The sequence below is a fragment of the Carassius carassius genome, chromosome 27 (genome assembly GCF_963082965.1).
Source record: "Carassius carassius chromosome 27, fCarCar2.1, whole genome shotgun sequence".
NCBI classification, from domain to species: Eukaryota; Metazoa; Chordata; class Actinopteri; order Cypriniformes; family Cyprinidae; genus Carassius; species Carassius carassius.
This window is the reverse complement of record NC_081781.1, coordinates 6,836,971-6,857,356: the sequence shown is the minus strand read 5'-3', so window position 1 is coordinate 6,857,356 and position 20,386 is coordinate 6,836,971. Positions and strand designations below refer to the sequence as shown.

General features: G+C 35.2%; 1 protein-coding gene across 5 annotated transcripts in view; it reads left to right on the top strand.

Annotated features, from left to right (window-relative positions):
- Positions 1 to 20,386, top strand: part of msraa (methionine sulfoxide reductase Aa) — an 80,306-nt gene that overhangs the window by 32,353 nt on the left and 27,567 nt on the right. For 4 of the 5 annotated variants that reach the window (XM_059512348.1, XM_059512349.1, XM_059512350.1 and 1 more), the window contains exons 2-3: positions 12,498 to 12,566; positions 14,669 to 14,792. In XM_059512348.1, coding sequence (XP_059368331.1) covers positions 12,498 to 12,566; positions 14,669 to 14,792 — 193 coding nt within the window. Of the gene's footprint in view, positions 1 to 12,133; positions 12,403 to 12,497; positions 12,567 to 14,668; positions 14,793 to 20,386 lie in introns of those variants that run through there. The other variant, XM_059512352.1, reaches the window with a different exon arrangement.

Below are 20,386 nucleotides of genomic sequence, written 5' to 3'. Positions count from 1 at the left end.
TAGCTGTGAGTAACGGTCCATAGGGCTACTGCCCATTCATTTGCAGCATAAATGCGGGACGCTAAGTTTACTGAGGATTATCTGGAAAGGTCAACTTCCCAACATATTCAAAAAAGGGATCCCACGTCTTAAAAATTTTTGCCTGGGAGCCCCTTAACAAATGTCTAATTTTTTCCAGTTTGGCGAAGTACAGAACATTCCTAATCCAGTGAATATGCGATGGAGGAGTAGGAGGAAATATTTACACATTTTAAATATTACAAACACACATGATGTACACAACTATATTTAAATATATTTTAATGTTTTAATGATTATACATGTTTATGCCTTACACTGAAGACATAAACTACATGCTCAAAAATGTAATATAAATAATTCCTTATTTATTGTGTATTGCTTTTACCAATCTTGGTTTGTTTTCTCAATTACCAGACATGTTCAGGGTCAGGTTAATTTGTGGAAGCTCTCTTCTATCTCATTCGGAACCATAGGCTGGAACGCAGTACAATTGAGTTTAACCACCTGTGCAGCTTAAGCAGCGCTTTAATGAGTGGTCTGCATTTATGGCCCTGTAAAAGAAAACAAACCAATAGTGCCTGTTTCTAGAGACTCATGACCTTGAGAGAAAGATTGTTTGAGAGGAGGCTGTTAAGCTGTTGTTGGAGTTTAGAATTACACTTTTAGGAAAATAGAAAAAGATTGGGTCCTGTGTCGATGTGTACAGGGGTCTTCTTCTGGGTCAAGTTTGTGCGACTTCTCATTACATTCAATAAGCACATCATCTATTCCATGTGTTTTAAAACGATATTTTCTGAGAGAACTGACTTCTGTAATATGTTTTTGAACCCTCTTGTGTATAAGTTATTGCTACTGTTTGAAAATTGTGTATAGTTTAGAGACATATACAGAGCAATAAATCAAGCATAGACCAATAATTCAGCGAGAAATGACAGTGCTATAGTGTTGGCTTGAAGTTGTTTGATATTATTTCTTATGGGATCTTTTTTGTTTCCTACCATTGTTGCCTTGAGAATTAACTTTATCTTTCTCAATCATTAGAAATCCATTTGCCGTAGAAGACCCATGGACAAAGCTTACTTTAAATGTTTGGGCATCTGTGATAAAAGAATTTAAATTATTGGAATATACTTCCATTCTTAAATGGATTGCTTATGATTCAGACTTCACTCCAAATCAGTCGGATAATAGATTCAAGTTGTGGACAAATAAGGGAATAACTTCTTTTTGCACAATCATTGAGAAAGGTGAAATCATAAGCTTTCACGTATTGAAGGAAAAGATCTCACTAGAAAATTAAGATTTTTACAGATACCTTCAGGCTCGAAGTTATTATGATAAAAAAATAAAAGGGAAATTCAAAGGTAAACTTAATCCACTAATAGAATTGCTTAAAAAAGCATATACATCAGGTATTAGATATAAGATAGTCTCTCAGATATACAAGAGCTTAATAAATATGAAAAAATACTCTACAAGTTACATCAAAGAGAAATGGATGACAGAAAGTGGAATATTTTTTTCTGATGAAGAATGGTCAACTGTATGGAAATTTCAGTGGAAATCAACTAGGTCACTAAATTGGAAGGAGTATTGTTGGGAAGTCGTGGCCTAATGGTTAGAGAGTCGGACTCCCAATCGAAAGGTTGTGAGTTCGAGTCCCGGGCCGGCAGGAATTGTGGGTGGGGGTAGTGCATGTACAGTTCTCTCTCCACCTTCAATACCACGACTTAGGTGCCCTTGAGCAAGGCATCGAACCCCCAACTGCTCCCCGGGCGCCGCAGCATAAATGGCTGCCCACTGCTCCGGGTGTGTGCTCACAGTGTGTGTGTGTGTGTTCACTGCTCTGTGTGTGTGCATTTCGGATGGGTTAAATGCAGAGCACAAATTCTGAGTATGGGTCACCATACTTGGCTGAATGTCACTTCACTTTCACTTTCACACTTGTTGGAAAAACATTATTAGATATTTTATAACACCAATACAAACAGCCAAATACAGTAATAACACTTCAAAATGTTGGCGAAACTGTGGATGCAATGAAGCAAACCATTATCATATATTTTGGGAATGCCTACATATTCAGGAATATTGGAAAGAATTACAGGATGCTCTTGAACATATTTTTAGAAGAGACATACCTCTAGAATTCAAACTACTGTATTTTGGTTGTGTTAGCTTAGAAACTATTGCAGTAGATAACAAATATCTGATGGGTGTCCTTTTAGCAGCCAGTAAGAAGGCAATCACTCGCAAATGGTTGCAACAAGAGACCGACATTAGATGACTGGATAGATGTGACCATAGAGATTTATATGATGGAAAAGATGACCTTTTTTGTTAACTTAAAGAGAGATGTTTTTCTGGAAAAATGGAGGAATTGGGTTGCATATGTATCCGAAAGAAGATCAGATTTTGCTTCTATACTTAAATAGATCAAGATTAATATATAATATATATGTTAATAATATATGTTTATATGTGTATGTAATAATCATTCCCATAAGTCATTTGAGAATAGAAGAAGCCATCTGAGGTTGTTAAGGATTGAGTTTAACTAAGACACATGTTCTTTCCCTGGATGTATATAGTTTCTATTTTTATTTTTGCCCTTGTTTTTGTTTTGTTTTGTTTTTTGTTTTTTTTTATAAAAAATTGTAAAAAAGGGAAATAAATTATATTTTGAAGCAATCGAACAAACCTAAAGTACAAGTCATACTTAAAACACAGTAAGTAATTGTTCATACCTGCATTTGTTAAAACACTTTGTGATTGTAATGAGCATTATGTAAACTGAAATATATTGTGTTGTGATTGTACTGAAATGAAAGATCAAAATAAACACAAAATAGCAAAAAAAAAGAAATCCATTGCCGTGAGCATATAGGGAGTTAATACATATGTTGTGGAGCTTGTATCCAGATTGTTCTGTCCTTTTTGGTAAGTCTATCCTGTTCTTTTAACATTATTTTTTAGATTTAGCTTTTATATATTTTGAAAACATGGCTCTCAGAAATACTGAATTCTGATTGGGTAGTCATGGCATTCATCAGTCAGACATTGCTTAATATTTGCCATCTTCTGCACATCTGCGGATCTGTTCATCCAGCTAATAGTAGCACTATTATCACATTTGTAAGAATTTTGTTTGAAAAATATTCAAAGAATTATGAATCACTGCTCACACAGAAGTGACTGTCAAGCTAAGAAGTATTCTGTTGGTCAGCGTGACGAATTTGCGCAACGAACCTAAACTCTGCAAATATTTTGTGCCGTCATACAAGATTCACAATCATGAGGATTCCTATTGAAACTAAATGAAAACTTGCCAAAAAAGGTAAACGTGACTGGATATTTATCACACAGACTTGCGTTCTCTTGTTTCAAATAAATACAACTACTGTAGAACCATCATAGTTATCAATAGTTAATATGAACTCAGTGTACTATATGTATCTTATATGTATCTTATATTTTAAACAGTATAAATGTATTTAGATTGAAAATGCACTGTAAAAAATGTAAAATGTGCTGGTAAGCAACCATCTGAAAACCTGGTAGCTGCAGGGATACTTGAACAAATGTGAAATTAGTACATTAATATACATATATTCTTAACTATCCTTGCAAAAGTTCCAGTATGCTCAAACTCCGTTCTAATAATCTGAGGCCCATCAGTGTAGATCAATCTAGTATTTGTCTATTTTGAATTAAGACAAACCCTGATGACTCTCCAGAGTGCTGGCTCCCTGCCCAAATGTTTTGTGGTGTTTGACCGCATTCTCATTTCCGATCATGGCCACTGCTGAGGAATCAATGCAGTACAATCCCACAAGGCCTCATCTGTTTAGATGCTTGATGCCGACAAATTGGCCATCTTGGTGATGTATTATAAAGGCTCATTCAGTCCTCCTCTAACGATCCACTCTTCTAGTCACTCCAGGATATTTTGTCATTTGTAATTTGGCTGAATACATTTATGTTTAGAGTAAATGTGTGTGTTTAATCTAGGATGTAACAATAAATAAATCTGCATGAGCATGTTTTCTTTATTAATTGATGTAACTGCATGTGAAAGTATAATTTTGGCTCTTTACATAGCTTGTCATCTCCATTAGTAGTACATTATTTGAAATCACTCTCCCGCTTTTCAAAAAGAAGAAAAAAAATTGTTGGAATTAAAACATCAACCTTTAAAGAAAACCAATAAAATGCTGTAATATACATTTAATTTTAGATGGGATCATTTGTATAGAAAAGACACTGAATTTCTCAGGGAATTATACATTTAAACATATTTCTACACTTTTCTGCTATAGCTGAATTTTTGTGTTGAATGTTTTTGTTCAAAGTTCAGCATTATGTAACATTTATTTTGTAACACTTTATGCATTAACTAACATTGACTAACAACAAGCTATACATTTGTTACAGTAATTATTAATGTTTGTCAACATTAGTTAGTAAAATATAACTGTTTATTATTTCATGTTAGCTCAGATCCATTAAATAACATTAACAGATACAACTTTTGATTTTAATAATGTAAGTAAATGTTTTGTGAAGTGTCAACTTTCTTATTGGGAGTTTCATAGATGGTGATAAAATCTGTCCCACCTTCCAATTGTAATAAATCTTTTCTTTTTTTTTATATTTATAATATTTATTATATTATTTGCTTAATTTTGTAAACATTTTTGCCCATATTCTGTTGTAGTACAAAGTCACAAAGCATAATTTCTCCAATTACATTTATACTGGACCTATGGTATGTCAAAAGTAGAAATTAGTTATACATAATGCATACCGTAGGGGGGTTAAAATAGTGGAACATGTGTGTGCATATATCAGAGCATGTGCGCAAGGGCACAAGTCTAAGGACTGAAGGTGACTGGCTTTCCAGCAGGGCCTTTTTCAATCGAAAAAAGTAATTAACCTCCTACAGCCAACCAGTTTGAAGCTATTTTTAAAGAATAACACCAAAAGATATAAGATAAGATGCAAAACTGCAGAAGGAAGCATGTGATAAGGAACTTTTTTATTAAAAACCTACTGAATACCTACCATATATGAAGATTCTAGATAGAAGATGAGGATGGAGACTGTTCAAAAGATGTGTATGAATTTTACATGTACAGTGAATTGCAAGCTAAAAGAGTATCAAACCCACACAGAATTGAGTTGGAAGAGGATCAGAGTGAGTTAATGAAATCAAGTCTCCCATGCTATTACAGGGAATATCTCCTATGCATTCTGAAGTACCGCAGGATTGTTTCTGTTTTATCATGTTTGTCAGTTCACAACTCATTCAGTGTCTTCTTGAGATCCTTTCTGAAAGGCTTCTTTGCTAAACTGTTTACAGAAGCCTGGCTGAAGAAGAACGGTAGCCAAGCTAATTTCACCTAATTTCTCTTAGCGTTTACCTGCTGTTTATGTTTGCCACTCACAAGTCTCCGGCGTAGCACTCTCAGATCGTAATGGCTGTTCCCTGCATCAAGGCGCTCTCACTCCACTAAGATAATTGCTATTATGGCTCACAATAGCCGTAATGGTGCTAACGGTCGTTGTGAAGAAATGATGCAGCTGATGACGGCCACTGGGTCTGTTATTAAAAAGAAAGGAGGCTGCTCCAATCAGCCACAGACCGCCATTAGCCTAGCATGCCCATTCATCACTGTCACTCTGAATAGAGGCAGTCAGGATGGGGGTGGAAGGGGATGGAGAGAGACTCTGGAGGGGGGAGGGGCGAGACGAGGCACGCGCTGCCCGAGTCGTGGGGCTGTCGTCTGGCTGCGTGTGCACTCTGACTCCCAGGCCTCATGGGCCTGCTAATCTGTGGGCACGGAGGAAGCTATTGGAAGGGGGAGGTGAGGTGCGAGGCTGAGATAGCATATCGCCTTGCACACACAGCACTCGCTATAGACTGATCCCTTCTGCACAACCATTTCCAATCGCTTTCACAGACTCTCTTCACCACAGAATGGGGGAAAACAAAAGCGCTGAGAGCTGCACTGTGGCTGGTCCGTTTTTACATTCTTCTTTCGACACGCACACACATCTCTGCTGGAGTGATCTTTGAAGTTGCTTGAGCAAGCATTATTCAGTATTTCAAATCTATCCTTCATCCCTGTGTTAATTTTGAAGTTTTTCTTATTTTCTCAGAAGTCATGTTTTCATTACCTTTAGTCTTAAAGGTGACTGTAATGGCATATAATTTAAGTGGATCAAAATGTATGTCCAAACATTATCAGTCCTAAATTCGATCACAATTTCACAAAAAATATTTTTTAGTTTTTGAAATCATTATTTTATAAGAAGTCGTTTATTTAATCAGAAAGGTATAATAAAATGTTATTTTTTCCTGTATTAGCAAAGCTGAATTTACTCGAGTTTTCAGTGTCACATGATCTTTCAGTAATCATGAAAACCCCAAATTTTTGATTGGTAAATGTGTGTGTGTGTGTGTATATATATATATATCATTTACAAGACAGTTCTTGACATTGTAAAGAACCAGCGTGGGCTTGTGGTCACTTATTTGTATGATATGCACAGAAAAAAAGAGACAACAATGTTTTAACTACAGTGGATCTAAAACATTCTTTTCCTTTAATGATTCACATTAGTAGTTGTGTATTCTGACTAAATAGTGAGGTTTTTTTTGCACAGTAGAAGAGCATCAGTGACCCGTAGTAATGATCAAAGACTTCTTGTCATAGACTTTAAAGCAAGAAAGGCCAGTGAGCTCCTGTCATGTAGTGTACACTTGAGGCTTCAGTTTTTAACTGTCATATGTCAACCATCTGAACGCAATAGCGATCAAAGAATAGTGTTTTTGATTGTTTGCTATTCATAGAGGAATACTATTGACTTATTACTGGCATTCCTTTCTGGCAGCTAGTTCCACTGCACAAAATGTTATTGGGTGTTTGACCACATCTTCCTCCTTCATTAAAGTCACTGCAGAGTAATCAATGAGCCTCGGCTTGGAAACATTTGTCCAGGCAGTTTTTTGTCACTAACTCTTGCCTCTCAAAGCGCATCATGCTGACAACTTGGCATGTGCTTGAATCACTTAATAATCTGTTCATTTGAATCAAATGAACAGATTTGCTAGAATGAATCATAGGAGAGAAAGAACCATTCAACTGGAACTTTGTTATGGTGAATGTTGATAACTTGTTACTTTTAGGTAGTTGCCCCACTTGATTAGAGCTAATAGAGTAGAGTACTACTGTGAGTGGCGTAGTCTTCAGCCAGTATTTGCTGTGGGGGTAGGGCTGGGATAGATCAATGGAGACCTGATGAAGGAAAACATGAGCTATGAACATGGTTGTAAATGAGTGTAGCCATGCCTGCAGGATCTTCAAAGCAACAGGGAGGGAATATTATGCTGCTAGTTTGAATTTTCAGCCAGTGGATCACTCAATACTCTATCTATTATAGATTAATACTGCATCGCACCGCTGCATCTAACAATCTGTCCAGATGAGAGCAGATTCAGTCGACACTGGTCTAAAAAGATCATTCTTAAATCGAAGAATCAGACCCCAGATTGATCCCTGCACAGTGATGGATTTTGTGCCTTCTCTCAGATCATGGAAGTTTTGAAAGATGATATTTAAAATAATTGAGCCCCTGTTGGATTACACTTACCTTTGTTTATCCCAAACGTGTGGCAAAATTAGCTTAAAGTGACAGCACCAAATGATACTGGTGATCATAAATAATGGTGACTTAAATACCGCTTAATATTTGTCTGACAGTCCAAGTTGGTTTTCTTTAAGGAGCTCTACATATTTAATAGAATATTTATAGCTATGGTGTGTGGAGCTGAAATAGAGCAGCACTAACTCGATGAGCGTTGTGGAGGAATGGCATTGGCTGGCAGAGAGTGCAAATGCCAGCACGAATAAAGACTTTCCTGTGATTAGCCTCATTATTCAGACGGCTTTACGAAAAGGGCTCCTAGGAAGCCTAGTTATTCATCCAAAACCCGGACAGAACAGTCTAAGAGAGCGGAAATGTTTGCTTCAGGGGTGGGACTGTCATGGCACTGTCTTGCATATTAGACCCCATGTGCTCTACCGTTCTCCATCCTTATAAATGTTAGATTTACATGTCAGTGAAGTTATGGTTATTCTTGAAAATGCTTTTGGGAGCCTCTCTTTTTTGGAAAACTTTACAGAAATGATTGTCGAAAAACCTACCGAGCAGAAACGAGCTGCACATATGAAGTTGTCTCTGCGTAAACTTTCGTCCAGTAGAACGCTTGAGGTGTGCATATGCAAAGAAAATTTAATTTACAAATTCGTGCTTCTGTTTCTTCTGCAGGTGTTAATTATTAGATGAAATCCACCTCACCAAATGCTTGAGTGAGAATAATTTATTTTCTCTGTTTGTCAAGAACAAGATAATTAGGCAGCACCAAAAGATGTTTTTGTGCTAATCATTTTCTTGGTTTTAATGAATAAATTATCTAAGCACGGCTCTGTATTCATACTTGAACTTGAACAATTCATTTTGAGAGACAATAGATGTTATTTTTCTTTCTTGATCCATTAATGATGGCCTGTGTTTTTTTTTTCAGAAAAGCCAAACGAGCTTGTGATCAATGATAAATGTTAAATACAATGTAAAGCATTATATATATATATATGAATTTCAATGATATTGTGGGAGGGGCGAATCAAAGGACCAGGGAGCAGGGAATACTTTGGCACATGGCACTGGATTAACAAGGGGGGTTTTAGGGAAGATGCGAAGAGGGAGGGATGGAGAGAATGCTTCATAATACCCCCCTCCCCTCCCCCTCCGTTGTGTCTTTCTTCCCCCAATCTCTGCGGCTGAGAGGAAAGCGTGCAACGTTTAGATTTGAACCATTAATATTCTGTCTCGACTCATTGTCTTTGCCTGCTGACATTTACATTTAGATTGTTTATCTGACTGTGGGGGGTGTCTGACCATTAATGAATATGCTTCTGTTGTTCTAGAAAGGCAGCAATTACCGGCTCTGCATTAAGATAATGAAAGTAGAGAGATGTGGTAGGTGGGCATTAGCCACGGCGGAGAAAAGGCCTAGGTGCAGTTGTGCTTTTTTACACACTGCAGTGAGGGATGAAATGGAGGAACACGGAGGACTCTGTGCCGGTTTCCCTGTCAGTCAGCAGGCAGATCTCTCCCGGTCTCTTGGTTAGATATAATGAGGGGTTCAGGCATAAACACACATGCCAGCCTGCCGCTTTCCTCAGCTGCACTTCTCTATAATGCAGGTTTAAGGTCTTACAGTCAACACTTTTCTGTCAGCATTAGGGAACAAAAACTCTCACTGGGAAAAATAATTCAAAAATCTAGATTTTTTTTTTGCTATTTAATCATACTTTCTCTATATTATAATTTTTTTGTTTATTTGTATATAATTATATATATATAACTAATAACTAATAAATATACTTTTTATTAAAAATATTAAATGTAAAGTATATTTTTTTGTTATTACATTACATGACATTAAAATTGTTACTTTTTAATCATTATTTTCATATTCTATATATATATATATATATATATATATATATATATATTTATAGATAGATAGATAGATAGATAGATAGATAGATAGATAGATATGTTCTTGTGTACAGTAAAAATAAAAAAAAGTTCTTGTTCACATGAGTCTTGAAGTATAGTTTTCATTATTTGCACTGAATCATTTGAACCATTAAAGTCTGAATGATTCATTTTAGTGTGTATATATATATATATATATATATATATATATATATATATATATATATATATATATATATTGAGTAATTTCAAAGGTCATGTAAGTTCATATTCGGGATTTTATTTAATTTTTTTCACAAGATCTGCCTCCAAGCGCCTGTGAATCTCAGGGTCTGTGTTCTGAGGTCACACAGAGAGAGCTGAGTGCTTTGGATTAAACATGATGGAATGGACTGAGGTGTAACCATACACTATAGCATTGAAATACAGCTAAGGTGAGTGCTAACCATTAGAGAGCAGGAGCGTGGTAAGAGGGTAATAGAAAGCTCTGTAGCTCAGCGTGGGCAGTGGTCTGGTCACTCCTCTCACACTGTAAGGCAAAAGTGCAGCCACTGACTAAACTATCAAATCCTTATTGCCAGTCCTTACTGTAAAGAAAGCTACTTTTTTTTCCCAGAATGAAGCACTGCAGATCAATATCACTATTCCACTCTATGCATACGCACTGCAGACTAGGCCTGAGAAACATATGGTGGCTGATCTGAATGGCTTGCTTTTAAAAGACTGTACTGTATACTGTGCATAGTTTACAGATTTTGTATATGGACCTCACTACAATGTGCAGTACGCAAACATACTGTGCTTTACTTGAATTCGGTATCCTATTATGCTATTTGTGCGACTTGTCCATTTCAAGTGTGACAAATAAACTGGTTCTCATTTCATTGCCTTTTAACACACATTATTTGACTGGACTACAAAAATTTACAGTAAAGCAGCTGTATGTAGCTTAGCTTTGTGTGTTTTTTTTGCAATTTTGGAGCCCCTCACAGATGAGTATAATCACTGTTGTGATTACAGTGAATAGCTGTACAAGTACATTTGTTGCTGCTGTAAAGCAATCCGCCCTGATCATGGAATTTCCTTCCTGCTTACAACAACAGACATTTTGAGGAAAGCCTGAGAAAGAGTTTGTTAGTTGATACATTGTGTATGAATCATATGGACCCACTGATCTATAATATAATATAGACTGATCTACAGTCTATTATAGATCTGCATAGGAACGCTTTTATGGTTCTTTTATGGTCACAGATTCACTGTCCTCACTCACTGTCATTGTATTCAAAAGAAAAGCCAAAACAAACTAAATTTGGTTGCACAAGAGTTACACAGGTTTGAACTGGCATGAGGGTGAGAAAATGATGATAGACTTTTTGTTTGGGCAAAATATCCCTTTAAAAACATTCTAATTCTTTTAGAATTATCACACACACAGTGTTTTGTCTTTTTATGTTGAATTAAGAGACTACATGGAATGTTTGCTCAGTGTACTGAATGGTGTAAGAGAGTGTTGAGCGGTTGAAACAGATCAGCACTGACAGTCTGAATGTTAAAGTGATTTAATGAAGTCTGTTCTAATGCTTCTCTTCAGTCCACTTACACAGATTAGATTAGAGCTGTGGCCTCCACAGAAAGCCTCTCTTTTACTGCATTGTTCAAGTGCCATTTTAATTCTAAAATGGAAAGGTTTACTGTGCCAAAAGAAGATTTCCATTCTGTTTCACCTAAGATTTTTATTTAAATTATTATTTATCACAGCCATGTTTCAGGAAGACTGTTGTGAAACACCACTGACTTTGGATGCAAACACATTTTATGTAGAGATATTACACTAAAAAGAGGATATAACTATGAAATGAAAGAAAATAGAGTCAGCATTTGACTGAACATTCATTCATTCATTGTTTTATTTATGTATTCATCTAACAAAAAAAGTAAATGACAATTTATTTTCTTATTTGTTTATTAATTTTAGGAAATGTATGTATGTATGTATGTATGTATTTATTTAATTAACAGAAAAAGTAGTCAATAATGGACTGAACATTTCTGTTTTTTAACAATTTATTTCACAGAAAAAAAGTCAGTAATGGACTGAACATTATTTAACTGACAAAAAAGAGCCAATAATGGACTGAACATTTATTCATTTAACAGAATCAACAATGGACTGAGTATTTATTTAACAGGAACATATTTAATAGTTGGTTGAATATTTATTTATTTTAACATTTATTTTGAGAACGCAAATCCTGTGGAGCATGATTAATTTAGCATTTGAAGCTTTTCCCATAATTCAAACTCAAACTCCTGTTTGCAAAGAGAGTGTGACCATGAGTGATGCAGTGAACTGCTGCATGGCATGTAGGTCTGCCATCCGTCTGGCTTTATTGGCATGCCCTGCTGCCATGGCAACATACTCATATAGTACGTGCATGTCGAAGCTCCGGCATGGCTGCGCCCAGATGTTGAACTCGGTGACCTCCATTTATTTTAATCCACGCAACGTTTTTCCATTCCTCAGCCCATCTGTATCCCTGTCACATGTTAAAACATCGCATTGACATACATTAATCCGGCCAGGTGTTGTTCCCCTCCCCTCTGAAAAATTCACAACGCGATGGAATAAAAGACTATCATTCGACCTTCCTTGATAAAATGACTTGTTTGACCTTCCCTATGTCCTTTTCCTGTCTTCCTGGTGTTCTTAAAGTGAAAGATAAAGGAATCAACCCAAATCTTAAGGGTTGAACTTAATGAGCTGCGTAGGAATAGAGCCACTGTCCTCCTGGGAGTTTCTTCCCTACAGTGAGTTGTGTTGAGAAGAGCACATTATGAAATCCTGTTGACATTGTGTTGATTTATAAGGGCATTCTCTCCATTGTTTCCCCTGTGTCCTGCAGCTAAGCACGACGTGAATGGTAACAGGACAGTGCCGCCATTCCCAGAGGGATTGCAGATGGTCTTATTCGGTAAGTGATCCGAGCCGAGAGATGTGTGTGTGTGTGTGTGTGTCATTGGCGTGGGGGTAGATCCAGCTAAGACAACTGGCAGTGGAAGGTAATTAGTCCCCCCTCATGCACCCCTTCATCCCCTCGAAGAAGTGCAAAACCAAAGCTGCAAATGGACGACGAAAATAAATGGGAGGGGTATGCGATTAATTGCAGACTGCTGATTAGGATCTCTTTAATAAATGCATTTGTTCAGCTTCCTTTTTTTCCCTTATTTCAGCTTCAAACTGTGTAATTCATCATGGCAGACAGGCATTAAATGGCTGTTTTATCACAGGCCCTTGTAAACAAATAAAATAATATTCAACGTATGTATGCGGCTTTGCAAATCACAGCCCCCCATTACTGAGAGTCTTACCTTACCTATTACTAAGGTAACTCTTACCATTGTCTCTTTGAAAATTTTAATTTTCTTCCCTCTAGAAGGTACGTGCAGTGCTCACCCTCATTTACTGAACATTGACGTCCCCTGTGTGAAAGTGTCCTCTTATAGTCTTGGCGTTTGGGCGTCCCAATGGGCCGCTGTAATTGAGCTCCAGATTCTAGATTCTCCATCATGCGCCTTATGCTCACTTTTCCACAGCAGCTTGTAAATCAGAAAAATCTGGTCAAGCCGACAGTCATGTTCATTTTTTTTTTTAAACATCTGAATTACTTTTCACCCATGGGACATTGTGGTAGATAACAATATACTAGTTACCTTCTAATTTATTTTTACTGTTATAGAGGGGAAAGTATTATTTGGTAATAAATGCTTACAGCGGGTGTTAGTTTTATGGTGGTTGATATGTTTTTATTGGCCTTGAGTAAATGCGTTATGGAGGAGTCTTTCGTTTTATGGGATTGTAAATTCATAGCTAAAATAAGGAGCTTGGAATTTTAGGGGTTGATTTAACACCAGTGGGAAGGTGCTAGAGGAGACTCGGTCCCAGCAGAACACACAGCGAAGAGAATTCTCTGAGGAAAAGTCAGATAAACATTTAAACACTAGCATTCAAAAGTTTGTGGTTGGCAAGATTTTTATTTAATGCTTTTTTATGCTTGCCAAGGCTGCATTTATTTGATTCATTTATAATTAAGTTTTCTAATTTAATGTTATAAAATTGTATTTATTTCTGTGATGCAAAGCCAAATTTTCAGCAGCCATTACTCCAGTCTTCAGTGTCGCATGATCCTTCAGAAAACATTTTAATACAGTATGCTGATTTGGTATTTAAATGAACTACATCCTTGATTCATTAAATGTAGTAATTCATAAAAAAATTAATAATCTTACTAATCCATAGTTTTAAATTGTAATGTATGCTGCAGAATCTTAGACTGTAATTGTAAGAGAATAGTTCACTCCAAAATTAATATTCTGTCATTATTTAGTCAGCCTCATGTCAGATTTTATATATCAAATATTTTTTCCATGTTTAGAATGTTTATATTTTTTGTAAAGCTCCAAAGCATAAAAAAGCAGGCTAAACTGCCTAAACTATGACTCATGCATTAAATTCAAAGGCTTCTAAAGCCATACAATAGCTTTTTTTTGGAAGGGGAAGTCATGTGGACCTCTTCTATGTTCCTTTTGTCCTTTTTGAGCTTGAAAGCTCCATGGTAACACTGAACTACTATGCTATGGCAAAAACCACAAAACAATTATTGGAAAACAACAACAACATATACAAGCATATATACAGAAAGATATGTGGATAAGTAAATAGTGGCAGAAAATTGCCATTTATTTTAATGTATCCCAAAGGAGACATCTTATCCAGTTACTGTCTGATTAACAGCAATTGAATAAATAGCTGTTTTGTGTTTTTGTGTTTAACAGTAGAGCATAGTGCTAGCTACCCCAAAGTCATGGGTTTGATTTTCCATGCAATGCATGAAATGTATGTGGACTTACATTTCCATCAAATGTGTACATGTACTGTAAATGTTGTCAGAACATCTCATCTTTGTAATTTCTTCCAATACTAGAAATATTATGTTTTTTGGTCTCAATTATAGAGCAGTTGTGGTCTATGGCTCTATATACAGTAAATAATATTTATTTTCTCTTTTTAACACAGGTATGGGCTGTTTCTGGGGAGCGGAGAGGAAGTTCTGGAGGCAAAATGGGGTCTATTCCACTCAAGTGGGCTACTCTGGTGGTTATACCCCAAACCCCACCTGTGAAGAGGTGTGCACAGGTATGTGAGCCACCCTCAACTTAAACAATATTGTAACTGTATGTGGTGTTGTGAAAAATGAGTAACTGAATACCCCTTCCAAGCTTTCAGTAACTTATTGTATTACAACTTATAATAACTTAATAACTTATAACTTATTGACACTTATAGCATTTTCTTGTTCTTTGTCTGTGGAGCTCCAGCCACATGCACACAATTTGATGATTATAAATAATGCACATAATGACAACTGGTGTTGCCCAAGTTGAAATGTAAAAAATAAATATATAGCAGCAAATAATCAAGACGTGCAGTACAACTACCAGATTTTCCACATAATAGATTTGGTAGGACAGACACAAATTGTGATTGCTGTGGTAACATAGTCTTAAAATATGGTAGATAGAAGGAAAACTGGGATGCTTGAGAAATATCAAGAACTGAAGAAGAAATTAGAAAGAAGGAGGGAAGTTAAAGCCAGGGTAAATCCATTGGTGATAGGAGGCTCTTGGGACATTGACACTTAAGCTGGAAGAAAGGGAGATTTAAAAGGAAAAGCAGCAGAGATCCCTATCCAGAAGAGTGTAATTACAAGCATCGTTGGAAGATACTGAGCTGAATTCTCATGCTTTGAAACCATTGGCAGAGAGAACTCTGTTTGTCTTTGTTACAGTCTTGTTCTTTCTGTAACATCTGCAGGCATCCAGATGGAATTCATATATATAAACATGAATATAAAATGATAACACATCTTGCTGATATAGCACTAATTTGGTAACTGGCAAATATACTAATACAAAAAAACACATGCTCATACTTTTGAGGTTTGCCCATCCAAAAATCACCATGAAGATTCTACCCAAATGAAATAATCAAGATGGGAGTTTTTGAGATGGGTGGATTTGACTTAGCTATGCCAGATGTTGGCCTAATATTATTATTATTATTATTATTATTATTATTATTTAAATCCGAGCCTGTCCTTCCTTATCCTGGATTTAGGAATTAGAATATTAGGATTTTCCTTTTTTTTATGATGCAGCAATCCAAAATGGTGGCCATAACATATACGCTGCCATTAAAAAGTATTTAATTTTTTTTAATACTTTTATTCAGCAAGGAGGCATTCAATTTATCAAAGGTGACAGTAAAAAGACTTCCAAAAAATTATATTTCAAATAAATATTCATCAAAGAATCCTAAAAAAATATGTATGACGGTTTCCACAAAAATATTAAGCAGCAGAACTTCATCATGTTTCAACATTGATGATAATAAATGTTTCTTGAGCAGAAAATCAGCACATTAGAATGATTTCTGAAGGATCATGTGACACTGAAGACTGGAGTAATGGCCTCTGAAAATCAGCTTTGTATCACAGGAATAAATTATATTGTAAAAATATTATAGAAAATAGTTATTTTAAATAATAATGTATTCAAACAGTAAAATATAAATAATGTAAATTAACACAATTCCTTTTTTTGTTACTTTGCAATTATTCTCTAAAAAATGAAAATTATTAATTTGAAAACAAAACTGAGTAAAATAATTCTACATCCTGTCTCCTGATGTGTTTAGTCTAGCAAAAAGAGAAGTTTTTCTCAGCTCAGACTTACGCTTGAGTTTTCCTCAGACTAGAAGAGAATGACAGGCCTGGGCTTTGATCTCCAAGTTCTCCCTGTATACTGCTTTAGTGCAAGTTCAGTCACAATGATTTACCATCAAATGAATTTGCTTTAACGGCCTCTCACAGAGTATGCTTAGCCACTCCTTACTCCAAAGTTTGGACGACATAAAATGCTTTTTACTGCAGGGCATATATTTAAATTCCCTCGTTTTCTTAGAAACCAAATGTTTTCAGAATCAAAGCTGTTGTATAGCTGGGTGTGATAATTCAGCAGGTGGTCCTTCGCTACAAGCAGAATTGTTATATACTGTCCGGGGTGCTGAAAACTCAGAGGGAGCTGTCCATTGGTTGGTGCTGAAATGTATGCCGGTGCTGAAATGGTTGGCAACACTGTGCTTTTACAGGGTTTGAATACTGACATCCATTTGAAACAAGTAACAGGATTTTAGAAGAAAATGGAAGATAAGACTGGTGTGCTCCTAGACATGATCTGTTATTGTGTGCTAATGAATATATTATTTTTTCAGTAAGATTTGTTTTTAGACCTGCTGAGCTGCATTCCGTCCTACATAGGCAGCTACCTATGAGGCAGCATCTTTACTGAAATAAATTCGTCATCTTTAGTGTTTTGGCTGTGCATTACAGGATTATTATAATTATTTTTGCAGTGCATTTGGGGTGTGATGTCTTTAAATGTAGGCAGTCTACTAGGTTTGGGAACAGAGTGATAGAATCATACTCAGGATTTTGCTCATGTATGTGAGGGGGAGGGGAAGCGCTATGATCCTTATATGCTCTCTCGCTTTGTCTATGCACTCATTCGCTCTCTCTCTCTCTCTCTCTCTCTCTCTCTCTCTCTCTCTCTCTCTCTCTCTTTCTGTGTTAATCTCAGTCCTGTCTGCACAAGAGCTTGTGTCAACAGGGGATTAAAGGGTACAGACATGTCTGCCAAGCAGAAACATGCACTAAAGATAAAGCCACCAACGCAAATAATCATAGAAAATTACTTATGGGTCATTCTACAAAATGTGTGGCATTTGTGTCAAAGTTTATTGGTAAAGTGCTTTCCACAATACATATTGTTTCAAAGTAGCTATACATAACATTTTTTTTTTGATTAGGAAGTACTTTATCTTAAAAAAAAAAAGAAAACTTTAGATGATTCAATATTTACTGTTTTAATATAAAAATTAGTGATAATAGATCTAGTTATTTCTTTTGATGTTTTCTTCTCAACTTCACCTTGCTGCATTAGCTAGTGAACAAATTTTTATTGGAAAAATAAATAATTTATTTATTAATCTTTATCTCTCTCTCTCTCTCTGTATGTATATATATATATAATGCATTATTTATAGGTCACGTGATCTTTTAGAAACCATTATAATATACTTATTAATATTTTTATTTTATTTCAGGATTATTTGATGAATGTTAAGTAAAAAAATAAAAGCATTTATTTAAAATACATACATTTCAAAATAAATAAAAATGCATAAAAAAATCTTACTGACCTCTTTTGAACAGGGATGTGTCTGTGTATATATATAGTACCTATTTTATTTTTCTAAAAGACCCATTTGAAGGGATAATTATATCCTAATATATATTAAAATATATTAATTTAGCTTTGATTAGCACAGTGCACAAAATTTACAATCTTACAAAAATACTTAAATTCACCTTGTAGACTAGAAAATGCATTAATTTCATAGAAGGCACCTTAAAACGGAAGCAGCCTATAGTATGTCTTTTTTCACCCATTTTGCAATGCAGAATTAGAGCTGCACAAAGAGAGAACATGAGACGATGGTGTGCTTGTGCCTTTGCAGTGTCTCACATAACCATTATCTCAGAATTTCATTGGATTGTAGTTTTCACTGCTCCCGCTTGTATTGATGGTCTGTAAAAGGCACTTCCCTTGACACCTACTTGCGTCAAATCTGTACCTTCGCTTAGATAGAGTACTCCGGTCTCAAGCTGCAGCAAATATGGTCGCCTGTGGTCGAACTTCAGCTTGTCTTGAATGGCACAGCCTGGTGAGGGGGTGGGTGAGGGGATTACACCAAAAAATGGGGGTTGAAAAAAAGGCTTTAAGCTGGAAAATGGGAAGAAAAAAAGGTGAGATGCTTCAAAGAGCAAATGAAGAAAGGAAGAAATCTGAGCAGAGCAAGAGGAAGATAAATCGAAAAGGAGGGAGGATTGGATAAATGTAAAGAGAGGAGTGGGAAGTGTGGGAACAGGTTCAGTGGGTTCATTACTCTTCCATAAGCCAACATGCATTAACGCAGTTCGAGGATAATGCTGTGGGCTCTTATGACTCCATTAGAACGCCATTGTCTTATTGCTGCATGTACGAACATTTGCATAAAATACTGACAAAAGGTTACAAGGAGTGCAGAAAATGTAAATTTTTGCTTTCTTTTGCTGTGGCAGTCATTTTAAACTGCACATGTGTGGTTCTAAATCTGTTCTCTAAAAATAATTAGAGATAGATGGGCACAAAAAAATCCAATATCCAAGTAATGTAAAAATTTGATTTGGTGAGTAAAAAAAGGTAATTTTGTATAGAATTGCATGGTTTAAATATAATTCTGACAATGAGCATTTGACTTTGTCCTATGTAATTCAAAGACATACGTACATGCTAAAGTTTTTTTCATTTCAGTTCAAATGTTAGTAAATTTGTTTGTCATATTATTATTTTTCTTTTCTTCACATTTTTATTTCAGCTATTTTAGTATATCAAGTATATAATATATATATATATATATATATTTATATATATATTTATTTATTTATTTACATTATTTTTCTTTATGTAGTTCACAGACAAGCTTCAGTCTTATGGGGGGCCATCCTTTATCAGAGCTCAGATATGGAAAACCAAAGCCGTGCCATTGGCCGTATACCCAGGGCTGTCGCTTCAATTCACATCTATACACTCAGCATTGTAAAAATGTATTTAGTGGCTCGCTTGTCACAATGTTAAACTATAGGGATAAATAAATAGGAAGACTTATTTAATTTCAGTTAATGTTTATTTTATTTTAATTAATGAAATTCTTTTGTAATGTTTTAGTTTTGTTAGTTTTAGTCAATAATGAAACTGGCATCTACAGTGTTGATTAAAAGCTAAATCTTTTATAAGAGACTGACTTATTCTGCATATGATGCTGTGAACATTTTTGTTTCAAATAATAAAAACAACTAAATAAACATTGTGATATAGGGAAAAATATATAATTTACAAAATTAAAAATTACATTTTATTTAATTTATTTTAACTTTTTTAATTATATATAATTAATAATAAATTTATATATATATATATATATATATATATATATATATATATATATATATATATATATATATATTTGTTTTTATTATGTGTATGTAAGCTAATCCATGGCATTATTTTTCTTTATGTAGTTCCCAGACAACAAAAGTGTTTTAAGGCGAGACACTGCCGGTGAATAGGGCAAAAAAAATAACTAATAGTTATCACCTTACTTACCCAGTTGATTGATTACATTGATTATTGCAAACATTTTTTGTATTACAAGTTTTCAAAAATGTTATGTTTAAATATGCAAATGAGGCATTATTTAATGAAATATGTGCTAATTTGCATAAATGTCTAGTACAAAAATCTGAACACTAGATGAAGTCAGTTTCAAATTTTTTGTTTAATTTTTTTGACATATTAGAGTCAAATGTTTTTACAGAGGGAATTCTGGTTATCTTTTTTTGTCACTCCATAATTCAGAAAATACTTTGAACAGCCAGAAAACAATATATTTTCACAATTTTGGGGGGAATAAAATGTTGTATAAAATCAAGGAAAATATATATGAACAAATCCCTCTGTAAAAACCTTCAGAATATAGACAGGAATAAAAATGTCAAGTTTGGTGTGTGTAAGTGCTACTGAAGTGGAGATTTATGACTCAGTGTTGAAGAAAAAACTCATTTTGAGAAAACGG